We start from the raw sequence: 24,217 nt of genomic DNA, 5'->3' as shown, positions 1-24,217 counted from the left end.
CAGTAGCAAATCAAATACACATGTCTGGATCTTAAAAAAAAAGTCCCAGCAAGAAGGATCCCCTCTTTAGGGCCCAGAGAACAGTAGCCTAGTGGCTCAAGTCCTTGCCCTGCACGCAATAGGATCCCATATGGGTGCAGGTTCATGTTCCAGCTGCTCCACTTTCCTTCCTTTCCTGCCTGATTTTAGCCTGGGAAAGCAATAGAAGATAGCCCAAAGCCTTAGGACCCTGCATCTGGGTGGGAAACCCAGAAGCAGTTCCTGGCTCCTGGCTTTGGATCAGCCACTTGGGGAGTAAACCAGCAGATGGAAGATCTTTCTGTCTGTCTCTCTGTCTCTCTCTCTCTGTAAATCTGACATTTCAATCAAGCAAATAAATCTTTTTTAAAAAAACCCCCCTCTTTGGCTCTTACTCTGATTTCCAATTAGGCAACCTTTCTACCACCAAAATGTTAATGACCACAAATAACCTAATGACAGTGCATTTTATACTAGTGATAGCCCAGCTCTCCGAGTTATCACTTATTTCACATTTCATTTGGAAATTGTACAAGATCTTGAATCCTACATGTGAAACAATGAACCGATCTCATTCTCTTCCATTCTTTCCCATTTTGGCAATGGTATTACAAACTCTCCAGTTCAAATAAGACTTGAGAGACAACCTTCAAATTTTAAATTTCTACACTATGCAATCCAGCAGCAAATCTTGGATGTTAGTTTCTCAACAATTCCGGTTTCCATTTTCCTTCGCCTCTATGTCCAAAACAAGTGCTCATCTCTTTTCCAATCCATATCACCACAAGACTCTTATATTTGGCAATGCATTCTCAATGAGAAAGTTGTTTCTTTTTCCAAAATGCATGTCACTGTCACTATTAAATGCTTTATAGGTTTTCCATTATTGCTGACTTGTGTTGATTTGTGTTTAAATTAAATACATCCTTGCATCTTCAAATTTGGCATCTGCAGATTCAACCAACTGAGGATTGCATGAACTTGAAAAATAATTGTATCAGACTTCTTTCCTTGTCACTATTCCCAAAATCACATGGCACAACTACTACTAATGTTGCACTTACACTCTTGGACATTATGTGTAACTTAGAGATGACCACCTAAAGTATACAGGAAAGTGATTACAGGGTACACACCAACATTAAGCAACTTGTTGCAAGAAAATTAAGTATTTAGGATTTTGGTGTCCAGTGGGTATCCTGAATCTAGTCTGTCCATGGACGCTGAGGAACATCTCCACATGAAATCCTGCACAGTGATGGCCTCCCTAGGCCCAGCTTCTGAATTTCCCCTTCAACAAAACTCAACACTGCTTGCAATGCACACATAACATCAGTGGCTTGCTTTACCTCCTCCACAGCTCAGACTCTACAAGCTTTCTCTGCTTAAATGTTAATTCCTCACCACTGTTTTCTTTGTTCAACTCCTGTTCGAGCAATCAGCTTCAATACTACTACTTCAGAGAACATTCCTGTCTCCAGACAGCCGGCTTCTATCCGATTTGTTATATATTTGGTGAACCTCTTCCAAAACTGGAAACATTTCCTCAATTTTAGGAATTGTTTTGCACTATTTCTCTTGCTCTGAGAATTTCTTAGTGAAACTGCTTTTTTTTTTTTTTAAATTTAACTGTGTATCATTTACATATTACAGGATGACTAACGGGGCTAAAAAACAAGTGTATTACCTCACATACTTATTTTTTCTTAGAGAAAACCTTTAAAATCTGCTTAATTTGCAAGTACATGATAGACTGCTATTATCCACAGTAATGTATAACTGAAATTCTATGTCCTTTAACTGACACCGTAATAGCACACTTTCCAGGTACTGGTAAAAACCACTGCACCTTCAGTTCCTATGACTTCTACTTGGTTGGTTTCTACCCTGACAGGCATCATGCAGCACATGTCTATCTGCCTGGCTCATCACTTACCAGAACGTCTCGCCTTACCTTTCGCTCTTTATCATACTGTGAATAAGTTCCCAAAATATCCCCAACATCAGCATGAGGAAACTTATTCTGAAGAACATTTTTTACATTGTCCACAGTGAGTATGTTTTTATCCTTCACATTCTGGTACATCTGTGGAAATACAGATAATTAATTTCCCTTTTTACAACAATTACTTTTACTTTCTTCCCAAAAGAAAACAGATTTGTTAATTCAACATTTTATATCTGTAAGTTCTAATTATATACATATGTATACACAAACCCTTAAATAAATACTATAATACACTATAAATACTACTATAATACACTATAAATACTATATGTTTAACTTAAAGCTTCTAGAATATCCTAGTTTTCAGAAATATACTAACAAATTTTTTATATTCTATTTTGATGAAACCATATATGGTGATTCCTAATTACAGTTAACTATCCTTAACAAGGTATACACAAAATGTTTTAAGATGGATTATTTCACAAATGCTTTCTTTTTGTTTTTGATTGCTCTTCAGTCAATACCTTGACCAATGTTATCTTTATCCTCATTTTTCTCCTACTCTAAAATTTGCTAAACACACTTGCAGAAATAAGCTGTGACTCCTTTTTCTTCTCCTACCCCCATTTTTCTCCTTAGTAAGTGGTTAGAGACCCTCAGGCATGGTTCCTGGCATGAATAAGAAATAAGCCATTTATGTGTAGAAAACTGAGTTGAAACATAGTGATGACCACAGAGCTTGCACTAAGCTATTTGGGAAAGGAACCTTAAGACAAAAAAGGAACGATTAAGTACAAACATTATGAGGTAACATTTTGGTAAACCAACTGCAAATACTCATTAAAATACTAGAGGCAATTTTCATATTATCATTGAAGAAATCCTAATGTTTCTCCTGATGTGTCCTTGGTCTAGCTTTATCATGAGTGACCTTGCATTTCGTGAAGTGGCCTGGGTTCACACTTAGAGGGCTTACTTTCTTGAGCATCTCAACTCAGGGATACGTTTTCAGCTTGTATTAGGACATATGAGGACATGAAGAATCTGAACAGTGAAAAATTTAGCCTTCCAAAAACACAGAGACTACAACATCGAGATTTTTAAATGAAACAAATATTGGACATACTAACAAAATAAAGTTGTTAGAATGTCCTATATGGACTCAGAAATGCTAATTCAATTTTCTTTTACGTTTTGACATTAAAAATGTGAAAGTCTGTTTAGTTTCTAAATTTTGAACATCATACTGAGCCTTTTTTATAAGAAACTGGTTGGATGCCAATAAAGATGTCATCCTAAATTACTTGTAATTTCTTACCACAGTAACGTAGTAAGATGAACAGTATTACAATGTTGACATATATCATGGTTGCTATCTTACAGAACTAGGTCCAGCTTCAAACTGCTGAAGCACAACTAGTTTTGTTTCTATACCCTAACACATAATTAGTTGAGGAACTAATGAGCTATGCAGTGATTTTCCTGAGAAATACAAAAGAAGGATTAATAATTATGCTGCTTTGGAAATTTCTCCATCTGAAAAAGTGCCAGTCCTTGTTTCATATGGTAATCAAGCAAAAGTTCAATGAACATCAAGATGTAAAAAAGAGTTATTTTTAAGCTATAACTTGACTTTTCACAGCAAAAACAATATAGTTAAATTCTCATGAGAAACCAAATACAGAACTTCAAATCCTCAATTATGAAATCATCTTGGTATTACCTCATTTTTCTTGAATCATTTCCTTAGCAATTTCTGATTTTTCATCATATATAATCATTTAAACTTGATATCAATCTTACCTCTTTCACACAATTTGCTGTCCTTAAATGATTTCCTTTGAAACTGTTAAGAAGTGCCTATACACTTTGTCACTTATAATATTTAACTTATCAATGATCTTATTTTATTCAAAACCTACTTTCCTTATTTGTCTAAAATTATTCATTTATTTATTTTAAAAGGCAGAGTTACAGAGAGAGGAGGAGAGATGGAGGAAAAAACAGAAATCCATTTGTTGGCCGACTCCCCAGATGGCTGCAAAAGCCAGCAGCTTCATCCATGTCTTCCATGTGTATGTAGGGGCCCAAGCCATCTTCCACTGCTTTCCCATGTTATTTGTGGAAAAATGGATAAAAAGTCAAGTAACCAAGACTTGAACCTGGGCACAAATGAGATGCCAGCATTGCTGTGGATGGATGACTCTACCAGCTAGAAACAATGCCAGTCCCTATTTCCCAATTTTTAAGAATTAGCATACTACAGACACATATGCAGTTATAAGTTAAATTCCCATGATTTCAACCCCAATGCTAGCTTTCATAAACTGGAATACTGCAGTATTGTAATGTAAAAAAATGATACATTCTAAAGAGAGCATCACTAGTACATGAACTCACATCTACAATAGAAACAAATGCTTCTGACACATCACGTTCTTCAGTAATGTAGTTAAAAGCTCTCCAAAGAGCAACGCCTGCATCACTGTTTCCATCCACTTCATCATCTGTATTAACAATGAACACAAAACCAATCCTGCAAAAAGAAAGGAAATGTTACTAACAACCCTAGGAACACAATATTGCACCATTTAGAAAATAGCATTAGACTACAAAATTTAGATGAGAACAATGTATTGAATAAATGAGGAAATAGGGAATATTTTGTTATAATGTCTGTTTGCCAATATTGTCAAAGCTCACGGATTCTCACTAGTGATGACATTATCAAATGGCCATGGTGTCTTGGGAATAAACATGGAGGTGTACTTGCCCTAAATACAGCCATGGGAAAATGGATCCCTTCCCATGGTTCTTGAGCTCATCAGGTCTTGAGCCCGCATTTCCAGGCAGCACTTAAAGTCTACACTCAAGGCAGATGATAACTAACACCCAGCTGCTTCACACCAAGCACCAGAGCTACACTGTGCTCACAATCTGTCCATCACTGCATTTCCTTCAACCGACAGCTAATTTAAATTCAAAATTACCTGAGAGGCAATTCATGAAAATAGAAAAATTCAGCAACTTTTATAAAATCCGATGTATATCTTTGAGCAGGATCAATAAATAGAACCTAGAAGAGATTACATATCACTATTTGAATACTTCAGAATTTTCATGAAACCCAAGTTTAGTTTAATTTCTATAACAGAAATTCGGTATTTTTTTCATTTGATAACTGTTTTTAGCCACTATCTGTTTTCCTGCTGGCCTACGGTCTATGTACGTCTCATTGTTTAACTCTTTAATAGCATCATGGAGCTTTTTATAACAAATTTAAAATGTTATGTAAAATAATTTTTTCAATTTTACAAACGTTTTGGGGTGTATATATATATATGGAATAATTTCACAAATTATGAAGGATTTTTAAAAGCTGCAATCCACAGTTAACACATAACATTTAACACCTTTCTGAAAGTATGACATAAGGCTTACCATTTATACCAAGTAAAATGCCTTACCATAATTAAATTTTGTCATTTTTAAAAAAACAAATTAACTCCAAAATAGCATCAACATAATATTTTCTCAGGATTTTTCCAAGAAAAGATTCTCTTATTTGAAAAAGCCTTAGCTGTTTTCTGCATATTTCAAAGTTCCAATAATTGTTTAGATATTTACTATTACAATAATGAAATTATATCTGAAGTAGTATTTATGTACTTCCACACAATGTACCGAATCTAATCACTTCTTCATGAAACAGGATGAAGAAAAGCACTGTTATCATTCCTCTAAGACAATGTAGAAGTATTCCACCAATTGATATTGGTGCTACAAAACTACTCAAGGGCTGAACGCACTGTGTGCAGTGATGAGCTTTTGCTACCTAGCCAGAAACACCAGCTCAAGCTTGCCGCCTGCATAGGGACTTCTTCAGAGCAAAGATTCTTATTCCCCAACACAAGGATGATACACAAGAAAAGATGATACATTTTCACATGACCATATAATAACAAAATACAATACTTACTAAATTATGAAAATTACGCCTTATGGAAGGCACAGTTCCAGAAAATTGTGGCTTCAGATATTGCTGGTAACTTGTAGGCCACGAAACATATAAACCATCATTTTCTAAGTCGTTAATCCACTAGAAAAAAATTGAGAAATTTGTAAAAGCTGTATGAACGCAAAATTTTCAAAGCTTTATCTTCATTGTATCAAATGACAAGCAGAATATGCAACACAGTATTTTCCATGTTTTTTCAGTAAACACAAAAAACCAGTTTCCATGTTGCTATGTCTTCCCTATGTATAACTAGAAATAATGCTGGACTTTCTGCCATTGTGTGTGTCTACACTGCCAGGATACACTTACATAGCGGAATGATGGGACTGCTGAATTGGAAAGATTACACTATCGTAATACAGGTGAAATCAGTGAGCAGAGGGCAATTAGGAAGGGGAAGAAGGGGAAATCCCCGAGCTGTAAACTGTACTACAGAATAAATACATTTTAAAAATAGTAGTGTTGACTAATTTAACAAGGTGAAAACGAATACAATTTAATGCAAAAGATCAATACAAAAGCTGGTAATGATAGAAATCAAAAAGCATGAAAATTAAATGAACAGAATTTTGGACAGATTCAGAAAATGTTGAATTTGTGTTCCCTTTATTCTACTGTATACTTTGTGTAAATTCATGTAGCCATGTATGTTCCTTAGTTTTTATTAGGAAAGATACAGTTTTTTCTTTTTATCTTTTTTCCCAGATCTCTGGGAAAGATAAATAAAGGTAATGGTGGAGGACATGGACAGAGTCTGAACAATTATTAATATGTAAGACCATACATAGTGGAGAACTATTTTAAGATTTATTATTGGAAAGTCAGACAGAGATAAGGTGAGACAGATTTTCCGTCCGTTAATTCACTCCCCACATGGCCACAACGGGCAGAGCTGAGCCAATCCAAAGCCAGCAGCAAGGAGCTTCTATGGAATTCCAGCACATGCAAGAACTTTAGCCACTAGGCTACTACACCAGGCCCAACAGAGAACTGTTTTAAAGGCTTATATTAGAGTGAGAGCTGAAGTAAGGGTAGATGTTAGCTAGAATTATGAACATAAAGCATGTTCTTTTTAAAAAATGCAAATTTTTTCTTACTCTGTCGAGTGTAAGCAAATTCTTCATTACTGTTTTTTTCTGCTTGAATATATAGTACTAAAAAGCCAGGAGCCAGGAACTCTATCCTGGTCTCTGCTGCTTTTCCAGGCGCCTTAGCAGGAAGCTGGAAAGGAAGCAGCAGGGATTCACGCTGACACGCCTTTAAGGGATGGCACCTCAACATCAGAGCCACATTCCCCAACACCTTGTCATAACACTCACTCCTGGGAACTGAACCCGAAATGTTCTTCCTGGTAAAGGTGATATTGCAGAACTGAGCAGTCTGACTAGAATTTATACAAGTAGTGCTTTTTCTCTGTGAATCTGGAACTTGATTTCCAGAAGGCAGGTACAGAGCCAATGAATGTCTACATGCAGAACCCTTTCACAACTTGGAACTCCCAGACTCAGGAGAGTCCCTGGTAGGTTGACCTTAGTAACATCTACAACTCCGTGAAGTGACAAGTCCTAGAAGTTTGTGTCTGGCTCCCTATGGCTTTCACCTTTGATGCCCTGGCTCTGCATGCTTCAGCTCTAGCACACCACAACCATGAGTGCAGCAATCTCTGGGTCTGAAGAGTCTCAGGACGTGACTGAAGCTCAGAGCGGTCTAAGGGAAGGCCACGGAGGGAGAGAGAGAGAGAGAGAGAGAGAGAGTGAGTGTGTGTGTGTGTGTGTGTGTATGTTGTCTCATCCGGACTGCTGAGGACAGCTGCTCTGAGGAAGAACCACTGGAGATGAATCTGGAAATAAGGCCAGAGCTGACTGGATAAAGAAATGAAAAAATTCATTGCGAGCATATCCATGAGAGTGGTTTTAAAAAAAGTTATTTCACACTCTGAGAAAGGTGGAAGGCGGCCCAGCAGCCTCAGACTAAACCGAAGACTATTGATCTTCGTACTTTTCAGCACATGATCAGAAAGATTCACTTAGATTACAGTATACATACCAGGAGGTCAGGAAGTCCACTAGGCAAGACCTGCATTATGTCAAGTGGTATTCGATACTCCCAATTTTTCACTACTTAGTATTTCACTGCTGATTCTGTTTATTTTCCAAAGCAAAATAAGGTGTTTTCACAAAGGGGACAGAAGCTATAGGAATGAGCAGTGGAAGTCTACATACTTACATTTTAGCTTTATGGAGTACTTTTCCAGAATGCATAAATTCAGTGTGAAGTCTGGAAATATTTGGTTATCTGTTAAATGCACTCAAAGTTCCAGAAAAAGGAAGACATGAGTACTTACCACTATAGAAGAATGTCGAATGTCTAATACATAGGCATAATCCGAAACATGAGAACTTAATTTTAAAAACTTGCTCATATTTTCCCCATCAATCCCAAGATTACGCAGGCCATTCATCATTTTTCCATCTGATTTCAGAAAATCCAGAATACTTCATTGAAAAAAAACATAAAAGAAATTTTATTTTGCTTGACCAAATTAAAAACGTCTTTTAAGGTCTGGCAGACTTTCTAAGAAAACTCAATGGTGTTTTTATTAATAGTCAAAAACATATTACTAAATTAAGCTCATTAATAAATCAAATGTTTCTTATAATAAGCCATTCAATGTAAAATTAATTGCTTTGGGAGGATAAAGGAGTAATAAAATCTAACATTTGATTGAACAATATCTCTAAGGACTTTCCCTATTCTGATATTTTGGGTTCACACATTTTGGTTGTATATTCTTTCATAAGCTGTTTTGCACAATCAAAAGGATGCATTTTGGGGCAAAATAGGTTATGGGTATCAAAATGTAGACAGGAGGAATAAGTTATAATGTTCTGTAGCAACAATTAACAATTAAATGTTTATTTCTAAACAGCTATCAGGGAGGATTTTTAACATTCTCAACATCCAGAATATTTGAGATAATGTAAAGATTAACATTTATGTTCTTAATCACCCTGATGACTCATCACACACAGTACACATTATCAAAGTATCACACCAGGGTATTTGGTCTAGCAGTTAAGCTACCATACTGAAGGGCTGAGGCTCAACGCACCAGCTCTACTCCTGGCTCCAGCTTCCTGCTAATGCACACTCCAGGATGTAGCACCTGGTGGCTCAATTAACTGGGTCCCCGTCATGCATGTGTGATCTGCAATGAGTTCTTGGCTTCCAGCCGAGATGTAACCCAGCACTAGCCACAGCAGGCATTTGAGGGGTGAACTAGTAGACAGAAACTTTTTGTCTGTCTGCCTCTGATAAATGAAAATGAACTAAAATCACCACATAACCTACAAATACATACGTGAATTAAAAATAAAACAAGACTTCACACTTGCTATATTTACTGATTCTTCATCTTTTTAGAGATTTAACTATTTATTTGAAAGGTAAAGAAACAGACATAAGACATACAGAAGATCTTCTATCCGCAGGCGGATTCTCCAAATGGCCACCCACCATCAGCCAGATCTGAGCCAGAGTAGTTAGATGTATGAAAGCATCGCAAACACATGGGCCATCATCTTCTGCTTTGCCAGGCAAGTTTCCAGCAAGCAACAGCAGAAGCAGCCAGGATTCCAACCAGCACTCCAACATGGGTTGCCAGTGTTGTAAACAGCTGGTTAGATCACTGTACCACAACTAAGGCCCTTCAGTTCCTTATACTTGGGCAAATACTAAATTCAGGTTAATTTTTGCCTTTACATAAGCCATCAACAGTTTATATCGATGATTTAATACTTACCTAAAAGGATCATAAATATCCTTATCAACACGGAGGCCATTTATAAATAAGCGAGAATCACCTGGTTGAATTTCAAACCAGTCTTGCAGATCCTTGAAATGATGCAAAATAATAGTTACTCAAGTTGCAAAAAATTGTCATCTATGCCAGGGATATACAAATTATTTCTGTAGAAGAGATATCTTAGGCTTTGTAGAGTACATGGTCTCTACTACAATTATTCAACTCGGCTTTTGTAACAAAATATACAATTGGGCATGATTCTGTTCCAGTAAAACTTATTTATAAAAATATGTGGCAAGCCAAATTATGGCCCACAGTAGCAGCTTAACCATCTCTGATCAATCATCAGTTAAAAACAAGGCAATATTAGAATATTTGGATTCAGTAAGACATAATATTAATTTACATTGCTATAATGCTTATTATTGTATATAATATTTAGGTGCACACTGAAAATTTAAGAGGTAGAATATTCCTATTCCTTTAGACAAAATATTTGAGAAGTCAAATTTTCATACATGTATAAAAACTTGGAGTTTATTCTAAATTCATAAAAGTTGCTCTTAAGACCATGCTTAAATTATTACTGCTATTTATTCAAAAAATATTTTCTGACTGCCTACTATGTGTTAGAAACAACTCCAGTCCCATTTTTACATTACCATGAAGTTATTAAAATCATGGGATATCAGAACTTGGTTAAATCTTGGTCTTGATACCAACCAACAGCAAGTTTTGGGCAAATTCAATTCAGTAATTCTTTGTTTCCTCATCTGTAAAACTGGATTAATTATGAAAATCTGATCATTTTGCTGTGATTTAAATTTAGCATATGTCTAATCACAAGTACAGCTACCACAAATGAAAACTATAAGTGTTATTGGGATAAACAAATTGAATTAGGAGGAAAATTAATTTTAACCAAATGTATTTCAATGCCAGATATAATAGAGATTTGTATAAATTATTCTGGAAAGGCACAGGAAGAACTTAAACAGATTAAGAGAAAGTTTTCCAAACATGAAGTTTTCTGCAAATTAACACTCAATGTGACAGATGAGTTTTACACAGAAAAGGGAGATGAGTAATTTAACAGGACAGAGGAATATTTCCCCATATTTTATACAGAATACTAGCAAGAGACTAAATACCTAATACATCACAAGAGTCATCAAGTTTTTTTACTTTTCTTTCAGTTAATTGTTCTAAAAAATCTTTCAAATTTAAAATCAACAGATGCCCTACAGATTTGTATTGCCTATTGTTTTTTGCCAAACTTGCATTCAGTCTTCATACCGATCAATTCAATTTCTTCTTAACACCTTATTTACTTCAGCTTCAGCGTGTAAGTAAAAAGTAAAAGTACAGATCCATTCAAAATGGTTAATAACCTCAAAACTTCTGTGCAGTGCCTTGAAAAAAAGGTGTTCAAAATGGGGCCAACACAAGGCAGTACTTCATCCTTTGCCTGTGGCAATGGCTTTGAATATGGGTGCTGTTTCTAGCCCTGGTTGCTCTATTTCTACCTATCTGTTTGCTGATGGCCTAGAAAAACCGAAGGACAGCCCAAGTGCTTTGGGCCCCTGCACCTACACAGGAAATCCAAGGGAAGCTTCAAGCTACAGTCAGGTGCTGAACTTCCGTATTTGGGACACACTGCTGCCTCCTGATTGGCAAGCACTGGCTGGTCAGCATCAATATGGGGCACAGCTATGACAGTGCATGCCATGCCATTCTTGTTATTTGACTCCTCAAGCAGTAACACAAAGGTAGAGGTAGTGAACATCTTTCCTTAGTGAAAGGGGCTTCACTCTGGCCTGTTTTCACAGTATGAACTGTGGTCCACCTCATTTCTCATTTTCTAAATTAGATGTTGCTCTCTCTCCAACCCTGTTTGTGCTGTGTGGAGCACCAGCTGGTACCCATCCTTCCTCCCTTTCTCAATTCTGAAGACAGAAAGGTAGTACAGAAGTGTGGCTTCCATCTCGTAGCCATGAAAGGCGAGGCAAGATATTTCACAGATGTACTCCTTACTCTGTGGAGCACCAGTACTATAATTTCCAAATGCATTTGCTTTGAGACTTATTTTTATGTAAAGAACATCAACTCCTACTGTTCAGGGCCCAGTGAATCCGTTATTATATTACTGAAAGTCAAAACTGCCCCATAAAATACAAACAGGCAATAATATAAATACTTAAGTATTAACATAGTTAGGATCCTTTGGGATCCAGAGATAACAAATGATTTGGTGGAATCATAACTATTGATCAATTGTGTCATATTTTCTAAGGAAAATATTAATGTTCCAATGGCTGACAATGCTTCAGTCCTAGTAAGTTTTCAAGCAAAGTCAGTTGCAAAAAATATTTAACTTACAGCTTTGTTATCCTGCGAAGAAAAATGATACTTTGTGGGTAGAAAATCTACAGTGCTGGGTGAAACAAGTAGTGGACATCATGAAGACCTAGCTACATTCAGAGTATACACTTACGATAGATAATATAAAAGTGAAAGAACTTGAACTGTTTCAGTAATTTTAAAAAAGATTAACATTATGATCAACATTTCCTTGTGTGACAATTAAGTATTCAAAACCTGAAATAAGAATATTATTACGGTAATTTTAAGACAGTATTTTAAGCAAACCTCTTGATTCTGCTTTATTTCTTCCCTCATCTGCTGACTTACAGGAATTCTGGTCAGAGACCTGGGAAAATAAATACTGATAATTCATTCAATACCCACAATTCAGTAATATACACTAAAGAAGCGGAGACTCTCAAACCGTTCAAGACTGAAAACTGTATTTCCACATAGACAATTGAACTAAGGCTTTTTTTTGGCAAGCATATTTAAGTTACACAATGAGATCAAAATTTCATGGACTGCATATTGTCAGATTTAATATTTATCTTTTAAGAACATGAAAAAAGCTACTCTGCGTTGTTTTTCCCACAAAGATAATCTTTGTTAGAAATTCACCAACTTTATCTTATGTATAAATGCAAATAGGCAGCATTCAGAATATTGGTATATAAAGAACTCTGGCTAGTTTGATATTTCATTGGATTACTCAGGTCTAAGACGCTGATAATACAGTTGTCCTTAAACATCCCTGGCACATTGGTTTCGGGACCCAACACAGGTAACAAAATCCATAGATGCTTAAGTTCCTTTTATAAAATGATGTGGTATTTGCATGGAATCTAAATACATCCTCTCATAAACTTTAAATTATATAACTAATGCATGACACAATACAAAAGTTACATAAATAGTTGTTAAAACTGTATCATTTAGGGAGCAAAGAAGTTTAGAATATATTTAACAATTATTCAATTTTTTCAAATATCCTCAAAATGTCTGATTCATTTAACTTCTGGGCATGGAACCTGAGATACAGAAGACTGTGTTTACTTTGTGTTACTCACTCTTGAAGATTTCATAAATCCCTGAGAAAGATAGGTCTTTAATACATGCCATATGCACAGATTTTATTCGTCTTAGTGAGAATAATTAGTTATATATCTTTCAACTTTGTGCATAGTAGAAAATAAATTAAAACTGAAATAACTGTTAAATGTCAAGTTTTCTAGCACAAAGGTATACCTTCAAACAACCCACCATAAGTATGTATCATGCCTTAAAATTCAGGAGCATTAATAAAATCCTTACTGAAAATTTAAGTTTGATTAAGTATCTTGTTTTATGAAACATTTGATTTTATACTAGTGGATTTACAGTCAAGAATGTTCAAGCCTACAATTTAGCCATGAAGCAATAGTAGCACATTTTGTAAACTTTTATTAATGGCTATAAACAGTATGTAACATAAGAACCCTCCAATAATTATACTGATTTAGTTTTAATATAGGTAGTCAATTCTCTTGTTAAAAACTAATTACTTTTACTTATATTTCATCTAATAATTTGAAAAGCTAAGTAACAGTGTGGCTAAATATTATACCTATTCATATATATTCTGCTTTCCATCATATTAATATTGACTTCTTAACTTTTTGGCAGTTAAAATGGAGTCATAAGTATTTTCACTCATAACTTATCCCACAAATCAAATGATCAATCTTTACTTGCACTAAAATATTCTTCTTATATCTTGAAGCCAACTAACTAATATTTATCTATCAAAGGCAAAAATATAAGATTTAAGTTTCTGTAACTTGCACTATGGATGAATGTACAAGAACAGAATCTGGGACCAAAAAAGGAGGTAGAGCAATCATTCAATGCTTAAACGTTACAATGAAAGCATGGGTTGCTTTCCATTTCCTTTCAACACCGTGGTTGCATATGCATTCATGACTTAACACATCTGTGCCTTCCCAACAGAAAATTATGAGAAACCAGAACCAAAAAGACAAAAATCATTGTCTTATCTGATTTGTGGTAGCTAATATATAGACTACAAAAAAATCACTTCATGTATTTGAGTGAAATCATATCTTGTGATTTAATTACTGCTTATAACTTGCCTTTATTCCAGTGGAAAAGTCATCTTTCTACTTTTAACTTGTACAGCTCTTTGTTTAGATAAGCACTGAGCCTGTATTTACAAAGTAAACTTAAAGTCTGATCACAAAAGTTAAGAAAGGAAGGAGCGGGGAGGGATAAAAACATGGTATTCACGAAAATCCTATCAACAAAATTTATGAAATAAATTTTCTATAGATTAATGAATTAAAATATAATTTTACAAAGAAATTATTTCATAGTTTAGCTGTTGCTTATAATTGTATAGTCTGAGAAATGGGCAAAGGAAATCTGCAGGTATTTTTCTTTTTTTTTTTTAAGATTTATTTTTTATTATTTTTTTATTGGAAAGGCAGATATACAGAGGGGAGAGACAGAGAGGAAGATCTCCCATCCAATGATTCACTCCCCAAGTGAGCACAACGGCCGATACTATGCCGATCCAAAGCCAGGAGCCTCTTCCGAGTCTCCCAAGCGGGTGCAGGGTCCCAAAGCCTTGGGCCGTCCTTGACTGCTTTCCCGGGCCACAGGCAGGGAGCTGGAAGGGAAGCGGGGCTGCCGGGATAGAACCGGCGCCCATATGGGATCCCGGGCGTGCAAGGCCTTAACCACTTGAGCCACCGCGCTGGGCCCATGCAGGTATTTTTCAAAAGAACAAAATCAAATGCCTAAGAGACATATGAAAAAATGCCCAGGTTCCCTAGCTATTAGGGAAATACAAGTAAAAACCACACTGAGGTTCCACTTAACTTCAGTGAGAATGGTCTGTATGGAGAATCCTTCAAATAACATCTGCTGGCATGGATGTAGGGGAAGGCACCCTACTTCATTGTTGGTGGGAGTTTAGGATGCTACAGCCATTATGAAACAAAGTATGGAGATTGCTCAGGAAAATGAAAATTCATTCACCACATGAACCAGTAATCCCACTCCTGAGAATATATCCAAAGGAGGGAAATCTACATATGAGAAACCACCTGTATCCCTACATTCATAGCAGCACACATCACAATAGCACAGACATGGAAGAAACCTAGATTCCCACTGAGAAAGGACTGGATAAAGAAATTACAGTATATCTACTCTATGGAATATTACTCAGTCTAATGGATGAAATGCTGCTGTTTGCAACCAAATTGTCCCAAATGGAGACCATTTTCCTCAAATAAGCTAATCCCGAAAGGACAAATTCAAATGTTGTCTCTGATATAATACAAATTTTGTACAAAATATAAAACAAAAAGATAGTTATGTAAACAAGTTCACACACATTCTCATAAGCAGTATAATGGAGAGTAGAGTACTAGGAAACAAAGAAAAGACAACCCCAAACAAAAATTTTAATATGCCTGGCATCAACATACTAGAATCTCTGCCACTACCTATACCTACATTATCATGACACACATAGAAAAGGATAGAGTTGTGGCTGCAATTTAAGGACTATACTATTGTAAAATACAGGAGACATTGGGGTAGAGAGAAGGGTGAGGGAGTAAGAGGGAGTAAAGAAAGGGAAAGGCAGGACACCCTATGCCTGCAAAATTGCATAATGGAAAACCAGAATAAAAAAAGTAATTATTGTATAGTTTTGTCATTCCCAAGCATGCTGTCAAGCTATGACCAATGTCACAATATTTCATTAATTCTCATAAAGCATGGTAATCAGATTGTATAATCAGTAACACATAGATAAGGAAATGTATTATTTACCAACTAGAAGATGTATTTAATATAACATCAGTATTTCCTGAAAGCTGATCAATTAAACATCCTACTAGCACAACAAAATATTCCACACAATTAAACATTACTAATTGTTTTGAAACTGAAAAGAACATGATTACAGAATTTTAAATTTCTCAATAATTTCATTGTCCTCCATAAGATAAAATATATTCTTATTAATTTAAAAATTATCATACAAATTTAATTTTAAATTTTTCATAAAATATTTACTTTAAATTTGCATGTAACTCAAAAGTTCTATTTCATAGTACATAAACCACATAAAAATACTGACCAATATTTTCTTCAATAAAAAAGCAACACACTCAATAAAAAGTTTATAAAAGCTATATATACTAGTGTTATTGCTATCTTCATTTTAAATGAAATTAGCTATTTCCATAAAATTCAATGGAAAGATCTGTGGCTGTAATTAAACTGATAATCGTTACTATACCTGGCCTTTATGGGGAAGTTCTGTGAAATGTCTTTCATTAATTTTATGGCATCATAAACTGGAGTGGACATTATTTGAGAAGCTGCTTGAAAACTAAGATCTAGAAAGAAAAAGACAGATTAATGACTCTAGAACTCTGAAAGGCATTTTTAGATATTTACATAAACTTTAAAAACAGTCCATCTCCCTACAGACTCATAAACAAGCAAGTTAACACTTTTACATTTAGCACTTTAAGTGGAAACTTACTGTGTCCAGTTAAGGTGAGATTTATACTTTCATGAATACAGTTACCCTCTAATACCTATTACTTGATTTTTTACACGTTAGAATCTAACTTGGAAAAAGGTGTAAATACTGACATGAGCATTTTTTCTATATGTTGACAAAGTTTTGACTACAAGGGAAAAGAAAAGCGTGAATGGGTATGCACATCCAGTTCTGGAAATAACTATAGTGAAAACCCACTGCACTAAATTCAGTCAGTACAAAGCATTCAGCACTGCTTTAGCTTTATCATGAAATAAAACCTTGCACTTAGTATTCTGCTTGAGATGACAGTTCTAGTTAAAGAACTTGTGTGGCTTCCAGGAATCTTTACTTTCAGTTATTTGTCAACAATCAGAAGAGATTCCAAAATTGAATTATATAACAGCAATGATACAGTTTTTCTTAAACATTTCATAAGATTTTATAAGAACCCTAGTTTATCAAATATTAGTAAAATTATCAGTTACTTGTGTTTCTAAATTCTCGAAGTGGTGGATAAGGCTTTTAGGGTAGCCTTCCATGGGACAACAGAAACTAATGAACTATGGCTCCAACTTCAGCTCTCATGTACACTGGCTCAGTAACTTTGAATTTTCTCAATCTATTGAACAGGGTTTGAGCCTAATGCTGCAGCAAGTTTAAATGTCTTGGTGTCTTAATGGACACTGCTAGACTTAGGAACAGTAAATGAACATTCTTACTCTTTCTCTTATAATCCTTTTGCAATGGGATCACAGATCTCATCCTTGAAAATCTGTTTCCTTGTGCTTGTGCTCCCGATTCTCATCACTCTGTGGCTTTCTCGTTTCCCTTCAACTTGTGGGCGAGTGCCAGGATACTCCTGGTGGTACAATAGCATCTAATGCCATACACTAAGCACCTCTCCCTTTTAAAAAAACTTTGGAAGATTTAAATTTTTTAAAAGTCCTTTCCTTTTCTGACAACCAACTACTCACCTGTGAGCGCGAGGCTCACATCCCTCCAGCAGGAGCCCTGCTCTCCACATTTACTCCTCTTGCTTTTTCACAATTACAGTTGATAACCTAGTTACTAGTACTGGGTTCTGACAATCCATTTTTCTTGTTTTCCTTTCATTAAACTTCCTTGGTTTGTGTGTACCAATGTCATCTTGTGCTGCCTCTTCGGAATGCTACCTAATCAGACTTCTAAGTGATAAATTCCAGCTGATTGTGCACAAGAATAACAAAACTTTATTTTAGAAAGAGTATCCTAGCACCCCCATTGAAATTGGCTTTCTTTGCTATCACCACACCGTCAAATCAGACTAATCACAATAGTCGCAATATAATGAAAAGAGGAGATCTGGCTCAAATAAACACAAAACTGCAACAGAGTGGTCAAAGCAGAATAGATTCTATCAGTTCAAAGAGGTAGAGTCTTTACAACTAATTTATCATCTCATAAACATTCTACTAAATGATTTTCTATTAAGTTTTAATAGTGTTTAGCCCATGGAAAATTTGTGTTGGGTAGGCAAAATACAGAAAGTAGAGAATGTTAATAGACGGTCATGCTAAATAACAGCTTTAAGAAAAAATAAATCTGGTACTAAAATGCTGTGTCAAAGTAATTCAAATACCTTGTAGCTCCCAGACTTTCAAAGGCATCATTTCTTTGTTACTCTCAATCAGGTATTTTTGGAATGCTGTCAGATTATCTTTAAGGTCTGAGTGTATTTCTCTGTATCAGAATATTAAGTCGTTAATTATCATCACCTAATACAAGTCAACACACAACAGTTTGCTCTGGACATTAATCCTTCAAAGGAATTATTAATAATTACAACAATAAATTATAACAGCTGTATTCACAGAACTTAAAAAGGAGATTCTCAAGTGTCCTTTTTCTGTATATGAAACAAAAAATCTGAAAGGATGATCCCAAGTGTGTTAACGTTGCCTTCAAGAGATACAAGCATGGGGTAGAAATGTGAGGAGGAAGGTCGAGTGTTTACGTTTGTTACATAATTTTAACATCTAAATGTGAAGTATTTCTGCTATAATTTAAAATAATTTTACAAAATCACAAAAAGCTTACCAATCTTGTAGTAATTTATTTCTGAAAAATTGTGTGTGTCCTTCATTCTTAAAAAAAAAACTGAGTCAGATTATTTTGCCCAATGTCACACATCTGGGTACCTTTTAGATACAACAGAATGTACTAGGATGGTATTCTCCTGTACATATAGCCTACTGTCCATCCTCCACTGCTCACAGAATCAAAACCGCTTTCAGATGGAAACAGACAAAATATCATGAAAAAAGCTTTACGCAGCTAATAGCACAACTTACAAAATCCTTATTTCCAACAGCTGACAGGAACATTTTGTAATTGAACTGACAAAAATGTATAGACCATATAAACAATTTTATGATTATACATCCATAGAATGGCAAAATCTCTCACTGTATCTGCCATATGAGACTCCACTTAGATTACGAATCAAGACTTAATGAAGATTACTCAACAGCAAAAAAATAAATTCTTCCTAAAAGGTAACTAAAAAGTAAATGAATCCATTTTCTAAAGTTTTAAGGTACCAACTATTAAATTTAGAGAATGTTTTCCAAATTTTGCTAAAAATCATTATTTTTCACTAAATCCTTTGTAATTCAGGCAACAGACATTATTTATAACATCTCAAAGCAAGGGATCCTTGCCTTGACAAAATCAATGAATTGAGTGCTAAGGAAGAACTAAGTATTTCTTCTTTTAAAAAGTAAATAACTTGTAGTCCCAGTGAATTTTTTCTTTGTATGTAACTTATCCCCATGAAAAATTCCCATGGAGAATAATGAACTCCAAATTGAAACTCAGCGAAAAATTGGATAAAATACTGTTATCTAATTCATAAGTTTCTTAAAATAAATCCGGTTTATAAAAAACTTTGAATTTTAAGAGTTCTGATACACATCTCTATCAATACCCTTATATAACTCAATTGTCTATATAAATTAACATGGTCTCCAACAATGGTGTCTCACTACCTACAATTAAAGATTCTTCAGGAGAAATAAACTTTGTGTTCTTAATAAATTCTGGAAATAGTGAGAACTCAAAATGTTAATAAAAACATGTCTTTAATTTCATGTATGAATGAATCAAACTTTCTTCTGTAAATAAGAGCAAGCACAGGTGAACTTACACCTATCCCCATTCATGCACTTTTAAAAGACTCTCCATCTTACTGTCTTCAATCAATGTGGCAAAATAAAAAATGGGATACAACTTTAATTTCTGAGAGACTATTCATGTGTGTATTCATGTGTGTATCAATTTAAGAGCAGACATTAAAACGTGTTCAATATTGCAATCTGCGACACAAAATCTTAAGGAATACACTTTTCTTGTGCATAAATTTCTTCAATTTAAAATTCAATTTTATCATACATATTATATTAGATTTGCAAACGTTTAGATTCTATAGTTTTGTTTCTGCCAGATACAATTTTTAGCCTTTAACACTCATTTTCTAAGCATACAATATCAAATTTGTCAAATGAAAGATTTTTAGTCTAATTTTTTATCTTGTGCTTTATGAATGTCAAAAACATCAGAATACCTTTTAAAATTAAAGAAATATAATTAAAAATTATTTCCTACAGCTTGTCAAATTAGTGTAACAATAACATTTAATCTCAAAACAACATTAGTGCACAAAAGTGCACTAAAATATTTATTTAGAGAGACAGACAAAAATAGGGAGAGATCTTCCATCCCTTTGGTTCATTCTCCAAATGACCACAACCAGCTAGGGCGAACCAGGACAAAGCCAGGCACCTGCAACTCCTTCTGGATCTTCCAGGTGGGTGACAGGGACCCAAGCACTTGGAACATTTACTGCTTTCCCAAGTGGATTTCACGTAGCTAGACTGGAAATGGAGCAGCCAGGACTCACATCAGGGGACAAGCAGGAGGTCAACTTTCTAAATGACAGCCTAATCGGCCCAGGATAGCCTCTGCAGTATTTCTTTAAAAATGAGCTTTTTCACTGAAAAAAAATTCAATATGAACAGTACAATTTTTCTTGGCACTATTTTTAAAAGTCTTAACAAATTACGAGGTAATATTCATTTTTTTATTCCTATTTTACAAATACTTATGTTTATTACATGATATGAAATTTTATGAGCATATTAAATCACTATAAGCTAAAATACTACCTTCAATGTGTAAACCTACTGAACAAGCAGTATACAGCTAATTATTCCCTATTATGGCAGCTGTGTTAGAATTAAGGCAGGAGGAGGGTCAGCGGGGAATGTGGGCAGGAGAAAGTGCAGAGTACCAGTGCTGCTACGCTCCTAAAACCATCTTAAGACAGCAAAACAAGTCAATATCTTCAATAACAGAAAACTGCATCTTACAATAACAACATCAAATACTGAAAATACAAAAAAGGGTAACAAAATACAGGTCTAACAAATTGACTTGCATTCACTGCTTCATGTTTTAAAGTTTGAGCTAACTCTATGTCTATAGGACAATTTATTTGCATTAAAAGCTAGGTAGAGTGACCTAACTCAGATTTCTGTTTTTCTGGTTATCCCAGAGAGCAGTACAAGTATCAAAAATAGAACCTCCAACTTTTGATAAAACTTAACAGCTTTACCTAATTAATAAATTTCTCTATTTAGGATTTATATGCAAATAAACTTCAACGTAAATAATTCAACTTGGGACAAAATGTATAGAACATTTGTGATGTAGGTACTATGTTTTTTTTTTTTTTTTTAAAGATTTATTTTTATTATTTTTTATTGGAAAGGCGGATATACAGAGAGGAGAGACAGAGAGGAAGATCTTCCGTCCGATGATTCACTCCCCAAGTGAGCACAACGGCCGATACTATGCCGATCCGAAGCCAGGAGCCTCCTCCGGGTCTCCCACGCGGGTGCAGGTTCCCAAAGCCCTGGGCCGTCCTCGACTGCTTTCCCAGGCCACAGGCAGGGAGCTGGAAGGGAAGCGGGGCTGCCGGGATTAGAACCGGCGCCCATATGGGATCCCGGGTGTGCAAGGCGAGGACCTTTAACCACTTGCGCCACCGCGCCGGGCCCTATAATTTAGTTTTTAAAAAAGCAAACAGCAGCAAAGTTTACACACAAGCAATGTACCTCAGAATTAATTCAAAACCCAAGAGGCAAATGAAAAAAATTAATCCTTAAAATAATTATATTTGTCTGTTCTTGAATTCAAATTATTCAGTGCAATTAAATAACTCCAGAACTTAAAATAAATTTATCACCTCATCTATTAAACTGATAGAAATTTTGGCCCAAGGCCTTGGACCTCTGTACCCAGGTGGGAGACCTGGAAGAAGGCTGGGCTTCAGATGGTCCCAATTCTCGCTACTGTAGCCATTTGGGACGGGAACCAGTGCAGGGAAGTGCTCTTGCTCTCTCGTTCTGCCTTTCAAATAAATAAATCTTTTAAAAAAATGTGCACAAAAAGGATGGAAAGCTACACAGCAAAATGTAAGAGTAACAGTAATATAACACTGGAATTATTGGTGTTAGTGAATTTTTCAATTTTGCTTTCTCTAGGTTTTTGTCATTTGCTGTGTGTTATTTACACACACCCACATTTTATGCCACACAAGTAAAGGAAATGAAAAACACAGCCTATCAAATTAGCTCTTTTGGAAACGATATGGAAAAATAATATCAATTTCATTTCAATTCAGAACTTACTTTAGTTTGCCAAAGAGAAATCCCTGAACTTCGTCTGCTCCAGTCTCATTTTCTACAGTAGTGTTAGTCACAGCTATATTTTGGGTTAAAAAAATATAAATTTCATCACAGGAGATAACATTTTACAATAAAAAATCATGAAAATAATATTTCATTGGTTTTACATTCATGGACCAGCTTTATACATTGTACAGTTTCTTATATCCCAAATACATATTTTGTAAAAAGATTTGGATAATATTGAATCATGATAAATGCTTCATACATCTCAAATTTTATTTTATAATCAGAAACAATAAGCCAAACATCCTGCAACAAATGCTGAATTTAGCTCTAAAGACAGAAAGAAATTCAAATCCCAACAAATGCATATTCTGACACCTGACACCCTTAGGACATCAAGGAATCTTCAGGAAAACATCAAAAGTCACAGGCTCCAAAAAGGATATATCACAGTAGCTAACAGCAGATATTTACAGCACACAGTAAAGTGAAGTAATTCAAGAGTACTTTTGGGATTTTGAGAACTATGATAACAGCATGGGGTTTCTCTCTTCAGAGCTCAGCACATAACCTTCCCTTCTCACTCTTCTAGAGCTCTGGATTTCTAAGACTGAAAGTGAAGACACCAATGCTCTAATCTAATGTCCCCTTCTCTCCTATTCATTCATCAGGCAAATATTTCCTGAGTGCAGACTATGGGAACTGGCAGTACAGATACCAGGAAGACAGACAGAAATGGTATTGATTACCCTTGGTGAAAAAGAAAACAAACAGGTAAATATACGATGACAGTAGACTATGTAAAGGGTTTTTGAAAGAACGAATAGAAGTCCCAATTTTGGTACAGCAGGCTCAATTGCCACTTGTATTGCTACCATCCTAGTTTACAGCACTGGTTCAAGTCCTAACTGCTCCACTTCTGGTTCAGCTCCTACTGGCACACCTGGAAAGTAGCAGATGCCAGCTCAAGCACCTGGGATCCTGCCGCTGCCGAGACTCACATGGAGTCCTCCTGACTTCAGCCACACCAGCCCTGGCCATTTCATGTTGGGGAGTGAGTGATAGCTCCCTCTTCAACTCTGTCACTTGGCCTCTTAATATATTTTTTTTTTAAAAAAAGAAGGCACAACCAGATCAAGATGTTGGTATAGGGTGAGAACAGCTTTAAGCTGGCAGAATAATTAGCAAGGGTGAAGCAGAGAAGACAGATTCCAGGAAATAAGTGAGGATAGGCCAATGGCAGGTGGGCACCTGGAGACCTGCAGATGCAGGGAACAGCAGAGACCATGGACCGGTGTTGCAGTGACCAGATATCTGAGCAGCAGTCAGCTGTTGGCCATTGATGATCAGAGCCCTACCGGACACCAGATGGGAAGGGGAGTTCAGCAGGAGATCAGAAGGTCAACAGAGACAAAGAACTGCCTTGTCCTACTGGTATGTTTGATCTGACCAGGAGCAGAGACAGAGCAGCAGACACCAAGTGGCGGTGCATGAACAGTGTGGATTTCATGACCTAGATCCCCCAATCGGTGCTGCACCAGAAGCACAACAGAGAACTGTGCAAGTGCTAAGCTGGGAGTGAACTCAATTCCTGCTAAGTGGAACTGCACTGGAACCATATGGAAAACGGTACCAACCTGGCATCCTGCAGGTTCCAACCAAAATTGGTCTGAGGGCCAGCCAGACCTAACGGCCAGCAGGTTCCAGCAAAATCAGCACCCAGTGACTCTGGACAGCTGGCGTATTCGTAGTCCCAGATATT

At 35.8% G+C, this 24,217-nt stretch overlaps 1 protein-coding gene across 1 annotated transcript in view; it reads right to left on the bottom strand.

Annotated features, from left to right (window-relative positions):
• Positions 1 to 24,217, bottom strand: part of UGGT2 (UDP-glucose glycoprotein glucosyltransferase 2) — a 109,018-nt gene that overhangs the window by 61,211 nt on the left and 23,590 nt on the right. Inside the window, exons 7-16 of the mRNA XM_040991227.1 lie at positions 22,453 to 22,525; positions 18,342 to 18,442; positions 16,472 to 16,571; positions 12,442 to 12,502; positions 9,790 to 9,881; positions 8,332 to 8,482; positions 5,949 to 6,068; positions 4,960 to 5,045; positions 4,370 to 4,505; positions 1,973 to 2,104 (exon numbers count right to left, since the gene is read on the bottom strand). Of these exons, the coding sequence (XP_040847161.1) occupies positions 1,973 to 2,104; positions 4,370 to 4,505; positions 4,960 to 5,045; positions 5,949 to 6,068; positions 8,332 to 8,482; positions 9,790 to 9,881; positions 12,442 to 12,502; positions 16,472 to 16,571; positions 18,342 to 18,442; positions 22,453 to 22,525 (1,052 nt within the window). The remainder of the gene's footprint in view (positions 1 to 1,972; positions 2,105 to 4,369; positions 4,506 to 4,959; positions 5,046 to 5,948; positions 6,069 to 8,331; positions 8,483 to 9,789; positions 9,882 to 12,441; positions 12,503 to 16,471; positions 16,572 to 18,341; positions 18,443 to 22,452; positions 22,526 to 24,217) is intronic.

This window comes from Ochotona curzoniae, unplaced genomic scaffold (assembly GCF_017591425.1).
Source record: "Ochotona curzoniae isolate NIBS_2020 unplaced genomic scaffold, NIBS_Ocur_1.0 contig_64, whole genome shotgun sequence".
NCBI lineage: Eukaryota > Metazoa > Chordata > Mammalia > Lagomorpha > Ochotonidae > Ochotona > Ochotona curzoniae.
The sequence above is the reverse complement of the archived record's forward strand: the minus strand, read 5'-3'. Positions and strand labels throughout refer to the sequence as shown.